This window comes from Bactrocera oleae, chromosome 2 (assembly GCF_042242935.1).
Source record: "Bactrocera oleae isolate idBacOlea1 chromosome 2, idBacOlea1, whole genome shotgun sequence".
In the NCBI taxonomy this organism is placed as follows: Eukaryota; Metazoa; Arthropoda; class Insecta; order Diptera; family Tephritidae; genus Bactrocera; species Bactrocera oleae.
The window spans coordinates 74,401,845-74,420,951 of NC_091536.1; the positions used below are offsets into that span (position 1 = coordinate 74,401,845).

Sequence of the window (19,107 nt, forward strand, 5' to 3'; positions counted from 1 at the left end):
AACCTCGTATAAAGAGAAATAAGTTTGTATAAAACAGATAAAAGTATAAAAGGCAAGAGATTTGTAAATAAAAAAACAAACTAATAGATGTATTAATAAAATTTTGCTAAAATGCGGCTTGTAAAATATTTTTAATATTGCTGCTGATTATAATACGCAAGAGGTTAAAGGTTGGTAATAAATTTTATATATCGCTTTGATATATAATACGAATACATTTCGAACATACTATTGTTTGAACTTATTCGAAAAAATACTTCAAATAAAATAGACAACGGTTTGGAGAAAAATTTCAATACCTCACGATTTTTTCTAAATTAATTGTTCAGTGTTACTTATTGCCAGAGAAATATAAAAAAATAAGTAAAATTATTGAAGATATTTATGAGATTTTTTAAATGTATGTTGTTATAACTCTGTTTGATATTATTCATTACAAAATATTTTTGAAAATAAATATCTGTATAAATGAATAATAAAATGCACACATTTATCTCTATTGAAAATATTTTTATTATTTATTGTAGAACTTTATCGAGTTATAGTAAGTAGAAAAAGAGGTTTCATTTGAGAGCAATATTTAGAATTTAAGTATTTTGCAAGGAAAAAAGCTGCAATAACAGAGTTAGGAGTGAAAATACTTTTTGAAGGCATTCAAAAGATTCGCAATTAGCTATTCAATATAGAGATTTTCAAGATTATTACGATATAGTTATTATATACTTGAATATAGTAGACGAACATGCGCAATAGTAAACGCAAATATTAATTTCAAAATAGAATAAATTACGGTGAAGAAAATTAATGGAAATATAATAATTTCAAATTAGTCTAAGCGTAAATACAAAACCAGGGGAAAAGTTTGTATAATTTAAACGAATTGTCTGCAAAAAAATAATTAGTTCTTTAGTTATTATTTTACGGTCTATAATTAGGCGTTAAAGCCGAATATTGGAATGCCAATTTTTGGCCGATATGGCAACATAATATATCTAACACAACACTAATTGTTTTTTTTTTAATTCCGCTGCGTTTTCGATATAACAGAACGAAATGATAGGTAAACACAACAAAATAAACAAAACTAACGGCACTATATAATGAACATATATATGTATGTATGTATATATTTGTATGCAACTAACTAAGACTTTTAAGTACATAATTTGTTGTACTAAAGAACTAACAGTAATTAGAGTTAACGGTACTGTAGTGTTGAGTTAAGTGATTGACGTACTTTGCTTTTTTTTTTTTGATAAAAATCTTTTATGCAAATTACTAAATATTCTGCAATACTTTTCGCTTGGTGAAGTGGGCCGAAAGTGGGCTCATTGCAAATGTTTGAGAACCCCTGGTATAGTTATTGTTTTGCAATTTCGTTAAAGTATTCGCTCAAATAAACATAATTTAATTGCATTGCGGATTTTATTTCATATTTTCTCATGTACTCAGTGTTTAAGTGAAAATTGTAAACTAATTTCGTTTTTTGTTTTTATTTCAAATAAGTTATAAAATATTGCATTTCAGTTAAATACAAGAGAGTAATTGATACTTTAAAAGCTGACAGTTCATTTTTGCAATTTTCATTTTTGTTTTAAATAAGTATGCATAATACACTTGAATGTTAAAGGCAATTTAGTAGGCAAATTTATACTGTATGTAACCAAAGTAGTAGAAAAAAGATAGTGTTTTGGCAAAGTGGACGTGGAATAGAATTGGGCAATAAATACTAAATAAGTAAGTAGTAAAGTAGTGATGAGTGAGAGTTCAATTTGAGGTGGAGGCGGAACAAGTATGTGTGGAAATAATACTCGTCGAGTAACTGGGAGCGCTTGAAGTTGGGATATTATTAGGTTTTGTTGCGGGTTGCGGACAGGCCATAGGTCAATTTGGACATTCAGGCATTCAGGTAGCATAGTTTAAATGAATACCTTTAAAATATAATAAATTCTTTGTTGAATATGCTTTTGGTTTGCTAACTTATACAACTTAAGTTTTTTTTTTCATTTTATTTTGGTCGAAACTAGCGCGTTAAAATAGCTTTACCTTTCGTTAACCAGTTTATCACAAAATGGATTCCTGGGCTGACGTTTCATAATATCAGATTCTGCTTCTTCATAGGCTAAGGAAATAGCTGGTACCTATATTTGTGATTACACATACATACAGACAGATTTTATGGTGTTTAATAAGATGCATACAGAAATGTATATATAACAACAAAAAATATAAATGTTATATTTAAGTAAAAAGGTTTGAATAAAATATTATTAGTTATACAAAATTGTATATTGTTTTTGACTGGGCATATAAGAGAGTCCCTTGTATGCTGAAAGTTGCGGAGGATTCTGTTAATGTAATACAATGTGAACTCAGCTTAACAAAAATGTTAAAAAAATTGTTATATAAAAATATATTTTGAGATACAAAAAAAAAAAATTATAAAATGTGCCTATTTAAAAAACATATATCCGTGTTTCTTATCATATTCCAAACACTTCAATGATTTTTCCTAGTATATACTTTCATAACACTTTTCTTTAAGTAATTTTTATATAAAAATTATTTCAAATCATATAAAATTTGTAAAAGAGTTTTCACACATTTTCCAATACAACTGTGCACTACAAAAACAAAACACATAAATATATTATTTGGCTTGCAGGTTCCAATTTCACAGTTTATAGTAAAAGTAGTAAAGAAATTATGTATATGAAACAGTTGCAATTTTCTATAAAAAAAAAAAAAAAAAAAAAAAAAAAACACAATTTAAGAATTTGTACGTGAAAACATATTTGCAATGCACACAATTTACTTTTGGTACCAAACAACAAACAGAATAAAATAGATTTATAAAATGTGTAGCCAATATGTATACAGAGTGAGAGAGAGAGAGAGCGAGGAAATGGTTTATTGAAGATGAAATTTAGAAAAATGAATTTCAATTTTAAAAGAAATAGTTTAATTAGAAAACCAAAATTATAAAAATTGAACAAAAGAAAATTTTGCGCTAGATTATTTTGGAAAATCGATGCTCAATGTGTGAAATTGCTATTATTTTTTAGTGTATTTTTCAATTAAATTGGCGTTTGATGTTAATAAATGCTTATATAATGAGTTTACAAGATGTTACTTAGATGTTCTCCCACATTTATGTGTATGTGTTATATGGAGCACAAAAATATAAGTGTGTCTGTGACTAATTACAAAACACATGACAGGTATATAGTGTTTTTTTTTTTATTATTTTATACAACGGTATTATATAAAAATATGTAAAAATGTAAGAAATAATTTTTTCAGTGTTTAAAAATATAATGCTGTGTTCACACTTATTTTTAATATTACTGAGATCTTTAAAATAAAAATAAAAAATAAAATTACTAATAATATCTGTGATTTTAGGCGGCCAATAATTATTAAAATTATATTCACTGAAAGTTATTTGCTCTTCAATATACAATTTTAAGAGGGCTTATCAAAAGGCGAATTATCTTACTTCATCTAAATAAAATTTTGAATAATTTAAAAAATATTAGATTTTGAGAAAGAGATTTTAAGAATATATGTAGGTATGATTACCATCGTGTTAGAGAAAAAACTTATCAATTACATTTTCGCGTTCTAAAGAGTTTTGAAGCGTTTTTCAAAGCAATTGCGTGTCTTCTAACGTTTCTAAATATTTTAGAACTGTTTGTTTTCAGGACATTTTCACAAGAACTGTCAATTTATAGCATTTTCCAAAAGTTCTTGGTTTTTCTTATTAAATTTTGTATGTTGTTGTAGCGGTAGAAAACATTTTCTAAATATGTTTAGAGAATGCTACCGAGTTCTGAAAAAATCTTCTTAATCCTTTCAATTAAAACTGAAAATACAACAACAGTCGTGGATGCCAATACAATTTGCCTAATTGATTTGCGATAATTAGGTTATTTAGATTTTCGTAATAGACTTTTTGGCAAGGAACTCATATTTATACATAATTTTGTTGTTTAAAACCTTACTATTTTTACAGTATATATATATTTATATATATATATATGTTACATTGGAAAAATGAAGGGCGTACAAACGATTAAATTCATAAAAAAAAAATAAATAAAATAAAAATAAATTTTAGTCAATATGTATCATAAAACATAAAATCATAATAAATATAAATATTAAATATATAAAATATTTAAATGAGAAACATATGTATATTAATGAATTAAAAAAATACGCCATTGTGGACTTGTACATTTAAGTATGTGTTTACTGAGGTTAAACTTAAGAATTGTGACAAAAAACAACACGTAGACACTTAGTAAATGTTATAGTTGTCATTGATGATCTTGATTAACTGCTTTAGACGATGATGATGATGATTATAATGATATGCTGCCGCAAAATGATGATTTTGTTTGATTGGACTCATATAATTACAACAAAAAAATTGCTTACAATTAGTGACAACAACAATTGTTGAATGTTAGGTTAATATTCGCTTTACACCATATGGTGAGGGTGAGTTTGAACAATATGAAGAAAACATTTATAAGTATGAATTATATTAAACGAAAAACTAACAACTGCTAAATTAAAATATTCAAAATGAAAAGTTAAATATGAATTCATATTCTCAAACCAGCCATACTTGTTATGGTGGAGTTATATTTTAAACCAAAAAGATTAAAAACAAAAACAAAAAAATAAATAAAAAAGTTAATTAGAACAACAGGCACTATTAATCGAGCACGTTAGTAATTATTGGGGGAACCACTTTCATTATTAATTTTAGGATTTGCTTGCAAAGCAAAGGAAATAGCGGTTTTCAATCTGTAAATTTGTGAGTAAAATAGAAGAATTTCAACATTAAAGTTATTATGTATGAGGTTTACACGAAACGTCGTTACATTATATTATTGTAGGAACGTACACTAGGAACTAAAAGTCTGATAATTATATTTATTACAAAAAAAAATCGTAGTTTAAACCAATTTTTTTAGATTGAAAACCGCTGTCTTATACATATTAATATTGTATAGAAAATGCAAAACACTTGTTGTTTTTGCAAAATTTTGGCACCTTGAATTGACTAATTTATCGTTGAATGGATCACGTGGTGGACGCTTCATAATATCGGCCTCAGCAGCTTCATAAGCCAAGGAAATGGCAGGCACCTAGTTATTATATTTCAATAATATATGAACAAAAAAGTTGTTTAAATACGTTGTATGTTTGTAGGTAATATTTAACGCTGACAATAAGGAATGTAAATAAAAGATTTACACATTTGTACGTTTACATGTATGATAGAGATAAAAAAAATTAATGTTAAAAACATATTTGGTTTAACACCATCGGCGACGGCCGAACTCAAAAAACTAACGTTCAATAAAATCAAAGCGGTGAAAGCGGAGTAGGTAATATTTCATTGAAATATTTTTATTTATTTAAAAAATAGCTTTAAAACTATAAATAATATAACATTCCCTGAGTAGAGGTATGATTATCACAGTGTTATCTTTCGTTTTCGGAAAAAAACTTGTCAATTACAGCTTCGGAGTAAACTCCGAAATATAAAAACATTGCTTGAAAGACATTTTAGGAATATAGGTATGATTGATTATCATAGTGCTATCTTTAGCTTTAGAGACAAGTTTTGTCAATTACGGTTTCGGAGTAAACTCCGAAAATATAAAAAAGCAAAAGCTTGACTTTTTAGACTTTTCGGAAGCAAAGCACTTTAATTAGTGCATGAAAATATGCTATACGATGTTTCGGAACAAACTCCGCAGATTATTTCTTTGTGAATGTGGTTCAAACTAAAGTTGATTTTAATTACAAAATTTGCTAAAATTTCAAACATCCCACAAATAATTTCATTGAACATTAACCCAACATTTATAAATGGTTAGAACTTAAAAGTTAAACGTGTACATGTAGCGAGTACTACTGATAAACGAAATTCGTAGCGCGTAAAGAGAGAGAGAGAGATAAGTGAATAGATAAATCAACTTATAACTAAACTGATGAGCCTAAACGATTCTTAACCTAATTACATTGAAAGTGACACTTAAAACTATTATATATATATATTTTTTTTAATTAGTAACAGGTGAGTTTTTTTTTTGTCAATATTCGGATTATTAACACTTAAGAGCTAACGGTAACATAAACTTATATTTATAACGCTTAAAGCCACATAACCTATATACATTTTATTACATTTATGAATAAATATTATGTTTATATAAAAAGTAAACACAAGATATACACATTTAAAGAGTTTAGCGGGTTCATAGATAGCACCGTTCCGATATTTAGTGGCTTAAGCTATGCAAATTATGTTGAGTTTCATATATATATGCAGGGTTTCCCCATTTTGCGTCCATTACCGGCATTGGCATTCGTTTAGTTTACAATTTCGCTGCGCATAAAATTTTTTCGTCGAAAATTCCGTATAGTTTGATTCACATTTAACATATCCATTCTTATTTTAAATATATTTTATAAAATATTTTGAAGCGTACACATTAAATCTAACGTCAAATACGGATTTAAGCTTATCTTATGGTATTATAGCACCTCTCCAGCTTATACTTAAAGCAGCAATGTAACAATAATAAAAGAGGGTATCATTTTTCTAGCAATAGCTTTGTTGCCTGCATTGTTGAGGCATTTAGCGTACACATGTAGATATGTATGTAGAAGTGGAAAGTAATAGCAGTCATGTAGCAACACATTTTGCGATCGGAGGAGAATTAATATATAATATGTTTGTATATATTTTTAGCAATAACGGAAATGTACCAGCTTTCACCATGATTCAAGCCCTAGTTGTTGCAGCACGTTTATGTAGTTACATATAACTATACGTCTGAAGCGTTTTTGTTTAATTATTTTGAAAATGAATCCTTCGTTTACCTTTCATTGACTAATTTATCGAAGAGCGGACTGCGTGGGCGTCGTTTCATTATGTCCGATTCGGCTTCTTCGTAAGCGAGTGATATCGCAGGCACCTATGCATTCGGTTATGTTCGCCATTTGTGTTTTCGTGTATACATATATATTTATGAGGTTTATATTTAAAATATTATCACATGTTGTAATTATGCTAAATTTAACCTAACTAACTCTATTTTGTTAAACTTTTACTTATTTATATGTGTATTTTTCTGACTTAGATATACCTTTCATTTAATATTTATGTTCTTTAATTTTATACGAAATAAATTTAAAATTATTGTTCCAAAATAAACTGATTTAAATTATATAAAAATAAAACTTAACTAAATTAACTCAATTGGAAAACAATACAGTTTTTTCGCACAACCACAAAAAGTACTATATAAGTTTGTTACTCGAACAGTGTCACACTTACCATGTCGGTTCCCAAATCGATGCACAAAATGGTAACGGTACCCAGTGGCAGTGGTATGTCGCATAGGATGAATGCCAAGAATGGTGAGATTTCGGGAATGTTGGAGGTGAGTGTGTAGGCAATGGATTTTTTCAAGTTATCGAAAATCAAGCGACCTTCTTCCACACCTGTCACAATCGAAGCGAAGTTGTCATCAAGCAAAATCATGTCAGCAGCCTGCACAAAAAGAAATGACACACAATATTAAGTCACACTCGAGTTTGAAATAAAAAAATTGTTCATTTTGCATTATCACTACACCATTGCGCCTACCCTTGTGCACATCACTCACCTGCTTAGATACATCAGAGCCGGCAATACCCATAGCAACACCGATATCGGCTTTCTTTAACGCTGGTGAATCGTTAACACCATCACCGGTCACAGCCACAATAGCGCCCATACGTTGGCAACCTTCTACAATAATCAGTTTCTGTTGAGGCGAGGTACGTGCGAACACGATCTCAGTGTGATAGCGCAGAATATCATCCAACTGTTCGGGTGTAACATCACGTAATTCAGCACCATGCACAACAGCTGCCTTGGCCTCACGTGGGTTAACTTCCGAGACAGGGATGTTCAAGCGCTGTGCGATATCCTCAACAGTTTCATTACCCTCCGAAATGATACCCACCGATTTGGCAATAGCCTTAGCTGTGATTGGATGATCACCAGTAACCATAATAACCTTAATACCGGCTGAACGGCACTTGGCGACGGCATCGGGTACAGCAGCACGTGGTGGATCAATCATGGACATTAAGCCGACGAAACGCAAATTATCGATGGGGAAATTAACATCATCAGTGTTGAATTTAAAGCCAGTTGGGTATTTATCAGAGGGCAGCATAAAGTCGCAGAAACCGAGCACACGCTCACCCAAACCACCAAGTTCCATATAGGCATTATTGAAAGCTTCCTTCATCTCTTCGTCCAATACCTTTTCTTTGCCGTTAATGAAAATGGTCGAGCAACGCTCCAATATACGTTCGGGTGCACCCTTCATGACAAGCAAATAGCGTGGATCACTGGGATCTTCAGTTTCATGAATGGACACTTGATATTTGTTAGTCGAATTGAATGGAATTTCAGCGATTTTGCGGTTACGTTTGCGAATATTCATAACATCGCCCAGCGCCAATTCCATGCATTTAAGCAGCGCCGCTTCGGAGGCATCACCGCTGACTTCCTTCTTCAAAATTGGTACACCTTCTTGACCGCCTTTGAATTCGGCACGATTACAGAGGGTAGCAATGCGAGAGAGCGCCTTGAAGCCAGGGCTGGTTCTATCGTATTGCACACCCGACTGATCTTCAGTTGTATCGGCCTCGATGATTTGATTGTCAAACCACATGTGAGCGACGGTCATACGATTTTGGGTGAGGGTGCCGGTCTTATCGGAGCAAATGGTCGAGGTGGATCCCAATGTTTCCACAGCTTCCAAATTCTTTACCAAACAATTCTTTGAAGCCATACGCTTGGCAGTCAATGTCAGACATACAGTTACAGTGGCCAGCAGACCTTCTGGCACGTTCGCTACAATAATACCAATCAAGAAGATAACAGCATCCAACCAATGGTAACCTAGGATGAAAGCGATAACGAAGAATGTCACGCCCAAGAATACGGCGACACCAGTAATCAAGTGAATGAAATGATGAATTTCCTTTGCGATTGGTGTCTCGCCAGTATCCAAACCCGAAGCCAAACCAGCAATACGACCCATTACAGTATGATCACCACAACTGATGACAACACCCTTGGCAGTACCCTCGACGGCGTTGGTAGAAAAGAAAGCCAAGTTCTTAGTTTCCAATGGATTTTCGTGTGTGAATTCAGGTCCACGTGACTGTGGCTCAGATTCACCAGTCAACGATGAGTTGTCCACTTTGAAGGTGCGCGCCTCAATGATACGTATATCAGCAGGTATACGATCACCGAACTTCACTTCAACCACATCACCCAACACCAAGTCTTCAGCGCGTAAGGTAAGCTTCTCACCTTCACGAATAACAGTAGCGAATTGGGGCACCATGTTTTTGAACGATTCCATGATCTTTGAACTTTTCGATTCCTGCACGCAACGTAAAAATGTTTAGTAAAATATTTGATAAAGTTATGCATTTGTATTAGCCAGTATTACCCACCTGATAGTATGAGAAAATACCGGTAACTATGACTACAGCCGAAAGTACGATACCCAGATATAAGTTATCGTCTGAGGGCTCTTCGCTTGTACTGGCCAGAATGGAGTAGGCAACGAAGCAAAGTATAGCACCGATCCACAGCAACATGGCGAAACCGCCGAACAAATTCTTACAGAATTTCACCCATTCGGGTGTTTGTTTAGGTGGTGTAAGCGCATTGGGGCCATCTCGTTCAAGATTCTCCTTGGCTTTGGCATGACTCAGACCCTGTCATTAATACAAATAATATTTAATAATGAATATCTATAGGTAGCGTGTTTATAAGTCGTTACTTACATTCTCTGGATGCGTCTGAAAGCGTTGGTACAGTTCTTCAGGAGTGACTTTATGAAAATCGATATCTAACTCCTGTTTGAGATCCTCAAGATTCTCCTTTTTAGCCGGTTTTGGTGGCATCCTGCGTTTAGACTGCGTATGGGAAAAGAGATCAATGAATTAAAATGTTAATAAATGTATGAGAATGCATGAATTAAGAAAGCGTTTTTGAAATACATACAGCGACTTCAAAAACGCTCTTTATTTGCCAACACCGTTAGATTGCGATGTAGAAAATGCCCAAGAAAAATTTAAAGTTTTTTTTCTAACTTCATGTCATTTAGTTTGTTAATTACTTCTTAACATAGCACCAAATTTTTGTGTGTATTTGTATATTTGCCCTTCGTCGAGCACTTTATAGGCAACGTACACCAAGTATACATATGCATCATATCAAATTGGATTAGTAGTTAAGGTTTCTTAAGCAGATATTTAATGTCGCCGCTGCTAATCAGCATTTTTGTTAAAAAATAGGCAGCGTTGCTTGTCTGATAAATAGATTTTCGTTTGTCAACGGTAAATCATTACCCAAAGGCAATATTAGGTACTGTTAATTACATGTCGAGATAATAGCGGATTAACTACTATTTAAATATACGCGTATACTAGATGTATGTAAATAGAAATTTAGGGAAAGCAATTATTTAATATTTCAGAAAGCTACTCCACCTTACTTACCGCACATACACATGCATCTGTACAAACAACATTTAATTAACAAAGTAAAACCGCTTAAACATTGTTAGAACATTGATAAAGTGAGGTTAGGTGTATTAATTAGAAACAGTTATGTATGAATAGTGGAATAGAACCCATAAAAACTAGAATCCATAGAAACTAATAGTAAAAATATCAAAACTTTTTGAAGAAAATAACGTATTATTATAGTTGTATATTGTTAAAAAAAAAATAAATAAAAATAAAACACAAAAATAGCAATAAACATATAACAATTTTTCATTTGAACATAAACTATGTGTATATAATTATTTTTATTTGAATTGCAAAAAAAAGTATTCTAAAAAAATTATAACTAATAAAGTTACATTTAAAACAATGTATACATATATTAAAATATGGTAAATAACTGGACAAGGCTAGGAAAGAAATTATTACAGCATTTATTAAACAACAAAAAAAATTAAAATTAACGAGATTAAAAAATAAACACAAGAAACAAAATGTTAATAATTCCCATATTGAACATTCAAATTTTTAACACATTGAATTTTATAATAATATATACATTTTAGCCTTAAATTTTATATAAAATAAAGCTCATACTATTTTTAATCAACCATCAAAATTAATTAAAACTTAGGTTTTCATAGTATCTTTTCGGCGCAATTAATAATAAAATTTACTAAATATATTTCTAAGAACCACAGTTCCTTGAGAGGTATTGCTAGAATTTAATCAGTTTCTGGCTTAAAAGTACAAGCATTCGAAACAAAACAAAATTTACCTAATAATAATTATTATTCTAAAAGTTGATTATGTGGTACGGAGCTAAATATAATACAAAAAACAAATATTTATTTTAATTCTAATTATTTCCCAAAATTTTTCTTCTTCTACTTTTTATAATTGTCTTTTTACCACCATGCTTAAAAACAATTTTTGGCTGCTGTTTTTATTACTTATGACCTCGGAAGTGCACACGTCAGTCAATCAGGCAACAGCCAGCCGGTCGTTCAATACAGCAATAATGATGCTCAACGCCTACATGTACGCTCGCTGCCTTTGACTGTGTCGCAGACTGACATGAAACTTTGCATATAAACTCTCAGACGAGACGAGACGCAATACCATAATTATTTTTAGACTTAGTGCAATAAAAATAATTGAATGAAAACAGAAAATACTGCAGTAAAAATAATGAGTTATTCAGAGACATTTTTTTTATATAACTGTGCAATTAACAAATTTTGATGTATTTTACACACAATATTTTGTTGGTTAGTCAGTGTTATTTGCAAAATAAACTCTAAATAAAGGTTCATATATTTATTTGTTACTTTTCCAACACGCTTTATGTAACTTATATGCGCTAAACAGCAGCAAACAATTGTTGCCTACATTTTAGCGACCGTAATGTGTTTAAGTAGAGTTCTAGCTACTTTGACTTTAATTCTCTTAAAACATAGATCTTTTTTTGCAAATATTTTTAAAATTTTTTTGGCGTAGTTGCCGTTTTAAATGAAATTATATATACACATTTATATTCACAAATTCTTTAAGTACTGATTTCGATACTGTGTTTTTTAATATTATATTAAAAATTTGCCAAAAATTATGCAAATAATGAACAAGTAAAAGAAAAATGTCTAATAATACATTATTAATAGGTAATATAGTTCTATATATTGTACAAGTATATATGCAATTAAAAGACAAAATAAAAGCCAAGAAAGAAAACGAAAACGTTTCAAAGAAATCGTAAGCAAAAACTGTCTGCAAGAATTAATAATATTTAAAAATAAAACATTCAAATATATAATAAACAATTTTAAGTGGGTACGAGAGCATGTAAATACATAAAATGTATTAGAAATAAGCTGAGCTGGCAACCACATAGATAATAAAATAAAAAATCTAAGATGTGGCAGAAGTGTATACTTTTATATAAAATCTTTTATTGTAATTATTTTTTATAGTGTTATAACTCAAGACTTAAAATAAGTAAATTATTTAATATTACAAAATTTTGAAAAATATTTTAGGACACAATTTTATTATATTATATATTTGAACAGTTTCAATATTTTCTGTATTTTGAAGCTTATTTCTATATATTTCCAACAACCATATGTATATTTATTGGTTGTACCGCTTGACAGCTTATAGATATGCTTCCTATTTACCAAGTAAACCATATATTTTTATGTCTAATTATGTTAGTTTGAGTAAATAAATTGATTTTTTTAAATGAAAAAAGATAATGAATACCGTGAACTTGATATTTATGCTACATTTTACATATGTACCTATGTAGGTAGGTAAGTAAGTATATAAGTCTGCATGTGGCGTATTTATTAGCGGAAACAAATATGAGTGTGTGCGTTTATATATATGTATGACGTTTTTGTTATAATAAATATGACAAGTGTACAGTTTTTTCTTGTGTATTTATGTATATATTTACCTTTAAGTGGCCATCGGCTGTACGATTGTCGTCATCGGTTGGTATAACCGTGGCGATACGATAAGAGTCCGCTCTCCCATGCTATAGAATCGGATCAACAATTGAGCGTTTAACAAATACAATTATGGACAACAATAACGGGAACACATTTAGCGTTGGATTGAACGAGCACAATAACGGAACAATGTAAAAATACGCAATAGAACGTAACGTAAAGCAGGCATGATACGAGATGATGAAAGGGGAAAATAAGAGAAAAATTGAGAAATAAAATTGTAAAAAATGTGATGAAAACTAATTTTAACGGCAGCGATAAACGCATATGATATGTACTAAATTAAATATATGTAATATGTATTTATGTATATATGGACAGTCGGAATAAATTATCATGCAATAGCATTAAATTTTATTATTATATAATATAGTAGAATAATAATTTATAAAAATCTAATTTTAAATATATGCACATATGTATAAACTTAAGTTGGAAAAGGTAGTAACGTATGTAAATGCCATAATAAGTAGAAAATAGTTGAAGCGCCTAAATGTATGCCACAAAAATCAATACAAATATTTTATGCTCTTTTTCTAACGCAACAAACTACTGAAGGCGTACGCCTAAACAATCGCTTAAATATATTTACCAACGAACTAGGTCAACCTAGTTTTAGCCCTTACTCTTTTAGCTAAGTACTAAGTAAACGCCTAAAAGCACACCTCACTAGCATTTCATATATATACTATATACCAATACTAGCTATAATTCAGTAGAACTTTTGAGTAAATCTAAAGTCCACAATCAATAACACTGGAAAATGTCTATCAAGTACATATATACATATATATATAAATGTATAAATGAATATAGCGTCAATTTACACTGGAATTGTGCCATTGGAATGGGTCTTGGCCAAACATACAGAACCTATTTTAGAATCGCGTGTCTGTTACTAAGCAATTTAGGGCAACATTTGGCTGACTAACACCTATATAGTATGTTAGCGTGTTGTTATAGACCTATTTATAGGTAAATTATATAAAAATAAAACAAACATATATTTGAAATTGCGAAATTACATGCACTTGACGACGGAGATGGCTGCCAGAACAATTCTCAACATATAGATTTTTGCTTCTTCTTATTTTCATTGACTATTGAGTTAAATAATATATTCATATCTGATTATTTGGTTTTCTTTCGAGAATCAATATGGCACATAAATTTTTTCACAATATAAACAAATAAATCACTGAAGTAATATGCCCATATGAGTGCGCTTTGTACGAATAATAAATGAAATTTTGTAGAGGAATTATTGATAAAATGTCTGAAACTTTTTTATAAAATTTTGCGAATACACAAAAACCGTTGACTATGCGGTGAATAAATTCATGAAATTTAAGATAAAAAGATATTTCAGAGGAGTATTTATTGCAACTATTTGTAGTGTTTACATATAAATAGTAGTGCTGTCATTTCTATGCGATCAAATGTAGGCCACAGTTTACAGCTTCTGATTTCATATTATAGAAAATTGATAAGCACCGATTCTTAAAACGATCGTTTTCAGCAATATTGATATCTACGTGTTATTTCATTAGGTCCTATAAATTATATAAATTGAATTAATCGTACTTGCATTGAATAATTTGATACTTGTATATTGACGGAGTTGCTTAACGAATATCGTACGGAAGCGCAAACATTTTTCACAGAACTTCAATGCATTTTACATTTGGAAACTACGAAGTACGTTTGGTGATTAATTTTCAATTAATAGCGAAAGTCAGCAAACAAAAAATTTGTTTTATTTAAACGTATGATTATGTAATTAAAAGTAAATTACGAGAAATATAAGTGTAAATAAAGTACAACAAAACAATAAAAATTAATCGAAACTAGTTCAAACAGCTATCATAAATAAAATAAGATAGAACAACAGCATAAAGTGTTACAACACTGATTCAAAAATTCAGGCAAGCAAATAAAACAATATTGTGTAAACAATAACAACAACAACATCAACAATTTTAAGAATTTTTATTCATTTTCTCAAATAATATTATTTTCATAAGCAGAAATTGCCGTGAAATCTCTGCGAAATCAACAATTTAAAGTTTCCAATAACTGAATTTTAATAAAATTACGCACGTGAGTATTTAATTTATAATTTATACTCGTACGAGTAAAAAGCGTACGAAAATTATTCGAATATAATAATAATTTCGAATAGATTTTCAACGATAAATTGTTTCAATTAGTTTCAAAAATATTGAAATTATAGCACTCTGGCGGTGCTTCGTTAAATAAATTGTCTGCATATGTATGTATGTGTAAGTATACAAACATACAATATATGCATTATATATATATATATATTATATATATAGGAAATATATATATTATATATATAGGAAATGAGCAGGTGTAAACGAAAAATTGGCAAACTCTTGTATTTTTACTATTTTAATTTCTTTTTTTTTTGTACATTGCAATTTTCAAAACAAAACAAAAATATACTTCTTTTGATTTTTAAAAATAAAGCGAATAAAATGAGAATATTTTTTTCACATATAAAAATATTGATCATTACTTCGAATGTGAGAAGAAAATTGAGATTTTTTTGTGTCGGGAGAAAAAATGCTGATTTCAGCAGAATTGGTAAAAAGGTAATTTTTCTAAGAAATGTTTTGCGTGCAGATGATTTAGCAAGTAATTCCTTAATATTTATTTTTGACTACTCTGCATCTATAAAGTGCTCAACTTTTGCGACTTTTTCTTAAAAGCAAAAAATATTTAGTTTGGCATTTACATTTGCCCTCTTCAAATAATCACGTATTTTATTGCAACTGTCACTTGGCATTTAAAATGTTTGTCAATCACATAGAAAAATACAGTGAAATAATGCCGAGAATTATTTTTATTTTGGTTTTATCGCTTGTTTATTTTTCTTTATTTTTTTATTATTATTTTTTTGTTATTATTTTTTATATTTTTTTTTATTATTTTTTATTTTTAATTGTATTATTTTTTTTTTGGTTTTTTTATATTTTTTTTATTCTTTTTTATTTTTATTTGTATTATCTTTTGTTTATTTTTATTATTTATTTTAGTTAATATTTTTATTTATTTTTTGAGTTTGTTGTTGTCAACATTTTTTCTTACGCACTTTTTATTTGCTTGTTGTTGTTGGCTGATTTTCACTTTTCGTGTCTTTTTCGTCGTCTATTTGTTATTTTATTTGGCGCGATAAACACCGGTCGCGCGTTCACACCAAAAAGTTCAAACACCTCACCGAAAATTGGCAATGCGTTGTCGTTTCGGTTTCTTGATTTCGTTTGGTCTTGACTTCTTTGTTGTGCGTTTTGTTATTTTTGTTTTGCGTCTAAAATATACTATATTCGTTGTCGTTTTTATTTTGGCTTAAGGCTTAGCCGGTATAAAATACACGAGTTGTTGCACGTCGAAGCGTTGTACGCTTATAAAAAACGTTCGCAAGCCACACGATACTTGTATATATGGATTTTGTTTATGGCCTATTTTAGAGCACCTACTTGCAGTGTTGCAATTGGAGTAAAATAATTAACGGATTTTGAGTGCAAGATTTATTCGTTTCCCAATAATAAATGAGTACAGTAGAATTAGTGCAAAAGAGAGAAAGAGAGAAATTTACGTGTAAATTAAAAGTAAAATCATTAATTACTTAATTAAATTAGGCTAACTTAATAAGAAATAGAGAAGGGACTTATTGATTAAATATGTTCAATAATTTTTTTCTAATAAACCCGTCCTGTTGTTATTTACAATCAACTGTGTAAATAATCTACCATCAAATACCGGATATCGATTCAAGATATTTCAGGATTTGAAATTGGCTACTATAACGGTAAAATCCGAGTACTAGGCTAGATGATTTTAAAGATCAGTCCAAATGATGAGAAATATGATATCAGGACTCTCATTGTCTGGTCATAGATTTTGTTAGAAAGGGAGCCAATTCTGACAATTTTTGATTTCTTTTAAGCAGCCTGGTTATGCATTTACAAAGCAGAAATCTGCATATTTCACATTCCCTCATCTTAATAAAAACTAAACTTAATCAACTGATCGAAAGTAGATTGTTAGTGAGTGTTAGTTGAAAATTCAGTCTTCAAGAGATTTCTTCGGTTTACGAAACAAAACAGATTGGAATAATTAAATAAAGATAAAAGCAGTTATACCAGATTAATGAGGTATTTATATACTCGCTTCTATTGCATTATTCATACATACATATATCTATTGCTGCTTCCTATGACCACGCCAAATAATCAGTATTACATTCTTATTGTTCTCGAAGAGTGACGAATCGAACAAACAACTGGTATAAATGAAATATATTTGCAACTAGATGTATAATGCCGAAGTAATCTGATACTCTTTTAATTGAAATTCACCATAACTTTTTTATTACTTTCATATGTGAATTTATTGTCCGAAGTGCAGAGCTCAAGCCGACTAAGCAGAGAAGTGGTTCATAAAGGGATTTTTTAAAGACTTTGTTAGGCAGGGAATTTGAATTATTTTTCAGCTAACCAAATATATACTTATTAATAAAATATATGTAGTTTTAATAAAATATAAATACTTATTACAATTCTAATACAATCAATTTTTTACTATTATAAGAAAATTTATAAATTTTATATTTCAATTGTTAACATGTGTTTTACAAATTTATATTTTTGTAAAATTTCTCTTCACTTTTTAAGCAGTTAGAGTTTCAGAGAACGGAATTTTTAATTATTTGACTTCTCAAAAACATCATTTGTTTGTTTTAATCATCCAATTTGAAAAAAAACACGATTCCCTTAAAATATACCAACAAATTTCGAAAAACCCTGAAATATGCAAATGAACGGTAACAAAAAGGCTTTGAGAAAATTAAAATTTCGTTGCTTCATAAAAAATAATTCACTGTTTTGATATAAAAAGATCCGTGGGCTAATCAAAATGCCGTCATGCGGCCAGCGTTCAATGCCAACACTGAGTTAAACGATTACTTGTGTGCACCTATTAAATTAACTTGTGACCAAACAGAACAGACAAAGAAAAAACTGCAAACTGTCACTAATGTGCTCTAGTGATAATAAAATGGGCAACAACAATGTGTTGAATAGCAATAATAGAGGCACACACACGCTTATTGGTGATATGCGTATGCAAGTTGGAAACAAATTTTCAAATTTACAAATATCTGAAGCAATAAGCACGTTTTTTAGAAAAACTTTACTGGAGCACACGTTCAGTGTACTGAGTGCTTACTTAAACGGTTCTGATTTGTTTTTTGAAGAGTCTTTTTATTTAGTAATTGAATAAAAAATAATATACATTTATAAATTTAATGTAATTTAAAAAGCGGCGATTAATTTTGAAAAATTTGGATTACATTGATCACAGTTGATCTCCAGTAGGATCTTCGAAAAAAAGATGTCTGGCGGTGAGGAAATTGTTTCTACTTAAAATTATCTTGAAACCATAAACCAAAAAAAAATATTATTACTATAGACGAATACAGGTAGGAAGGAGATCCGAAGGACTGATCAAAGTTTTGAGTTTGACAAAAATAATGGCTCCCCAAAAAAATCGTTTTATTTTAAAAATTTACACTTAACAGTGGCTTAAAAATTTTACAAAGTGTAAATTGTATTTCATTGGTAGATTTTCACGCCAACACGAACCAGACAGACCACCACGGACGGTGCACCCATTAGTGCACTCAACATGGTGACATAATAAACGGCATAAGGTTCTAGTATTTTAAAAATGTTTATTTTTTCTTTATTGACAATAGAAATTATTGTGAAAAGCGATGCGCTGCATATAAGTGGTGTATATAAAATAATAAACTATGGAAAATATTGAACTTGAATATCAATTTACGTCAGTAAATACACACACACACACGTACTGACATAATGTGGTTTTATACCGTTAAATATACATATATATATGCGCCAACCGCAAAGAATGATTTAAGAATCACGATAAA

At 29.9% G+C, this 19,107-nt stretch overlaps 1 protein-coding gene across 7 annotated transcripts in view; it reads right to left on the reverse strand.

Moving 5' to 3' along the window:
- The window catches only part of Atpalpha (sodium/potassium-transporting ATPase subunit alpha), a 73,213-nt gene that overhangs the window by 9,633 nt on the left and 44,473 nt on the right, over window positions 1-19,107 (reverse strand). For 2 of the 7 annotated variants that reach the window (XM_036358592.2, XM_014232491.3), the window contains 6 exons: window positions 13,073-13,153; window positions 9,889-10,020; window positions 9,553-9,819; window positions 7,698-9,479; window positions 7,367-7,582; window positions 5,068-5,162 (listed from right to left, as the gene is read on the reverse strand). In XM_036358592.2, the coding sequence (XP_036214485.1) occupies window positions 5,068-5,162; window positions 7,367-7,582; window positions 7,698-9,479; window positions 9,553-9,819; window positions 9,889-10,020; window positions 13,073-13,153 (2,573 nt within the window). Of the gene's footprint in view, window positions 1-2,046; window positions 2,142-5,067; window positions 5,163-6,909; window positions 7,005-7,366; window positions 7,583-7,697; window positions 9,480-9,552; window positions 9,820-9,888; window positions 10,021-13,072; window positions 13,154-16,245; window positions 16,627-19,107 lie in introns of all 7 variants that reach the window. The other 5 variants (XM_036358599.2, XM_036358593.2, XM_036358595.2 and 2 more) reach the window with 5 other exon arrangements.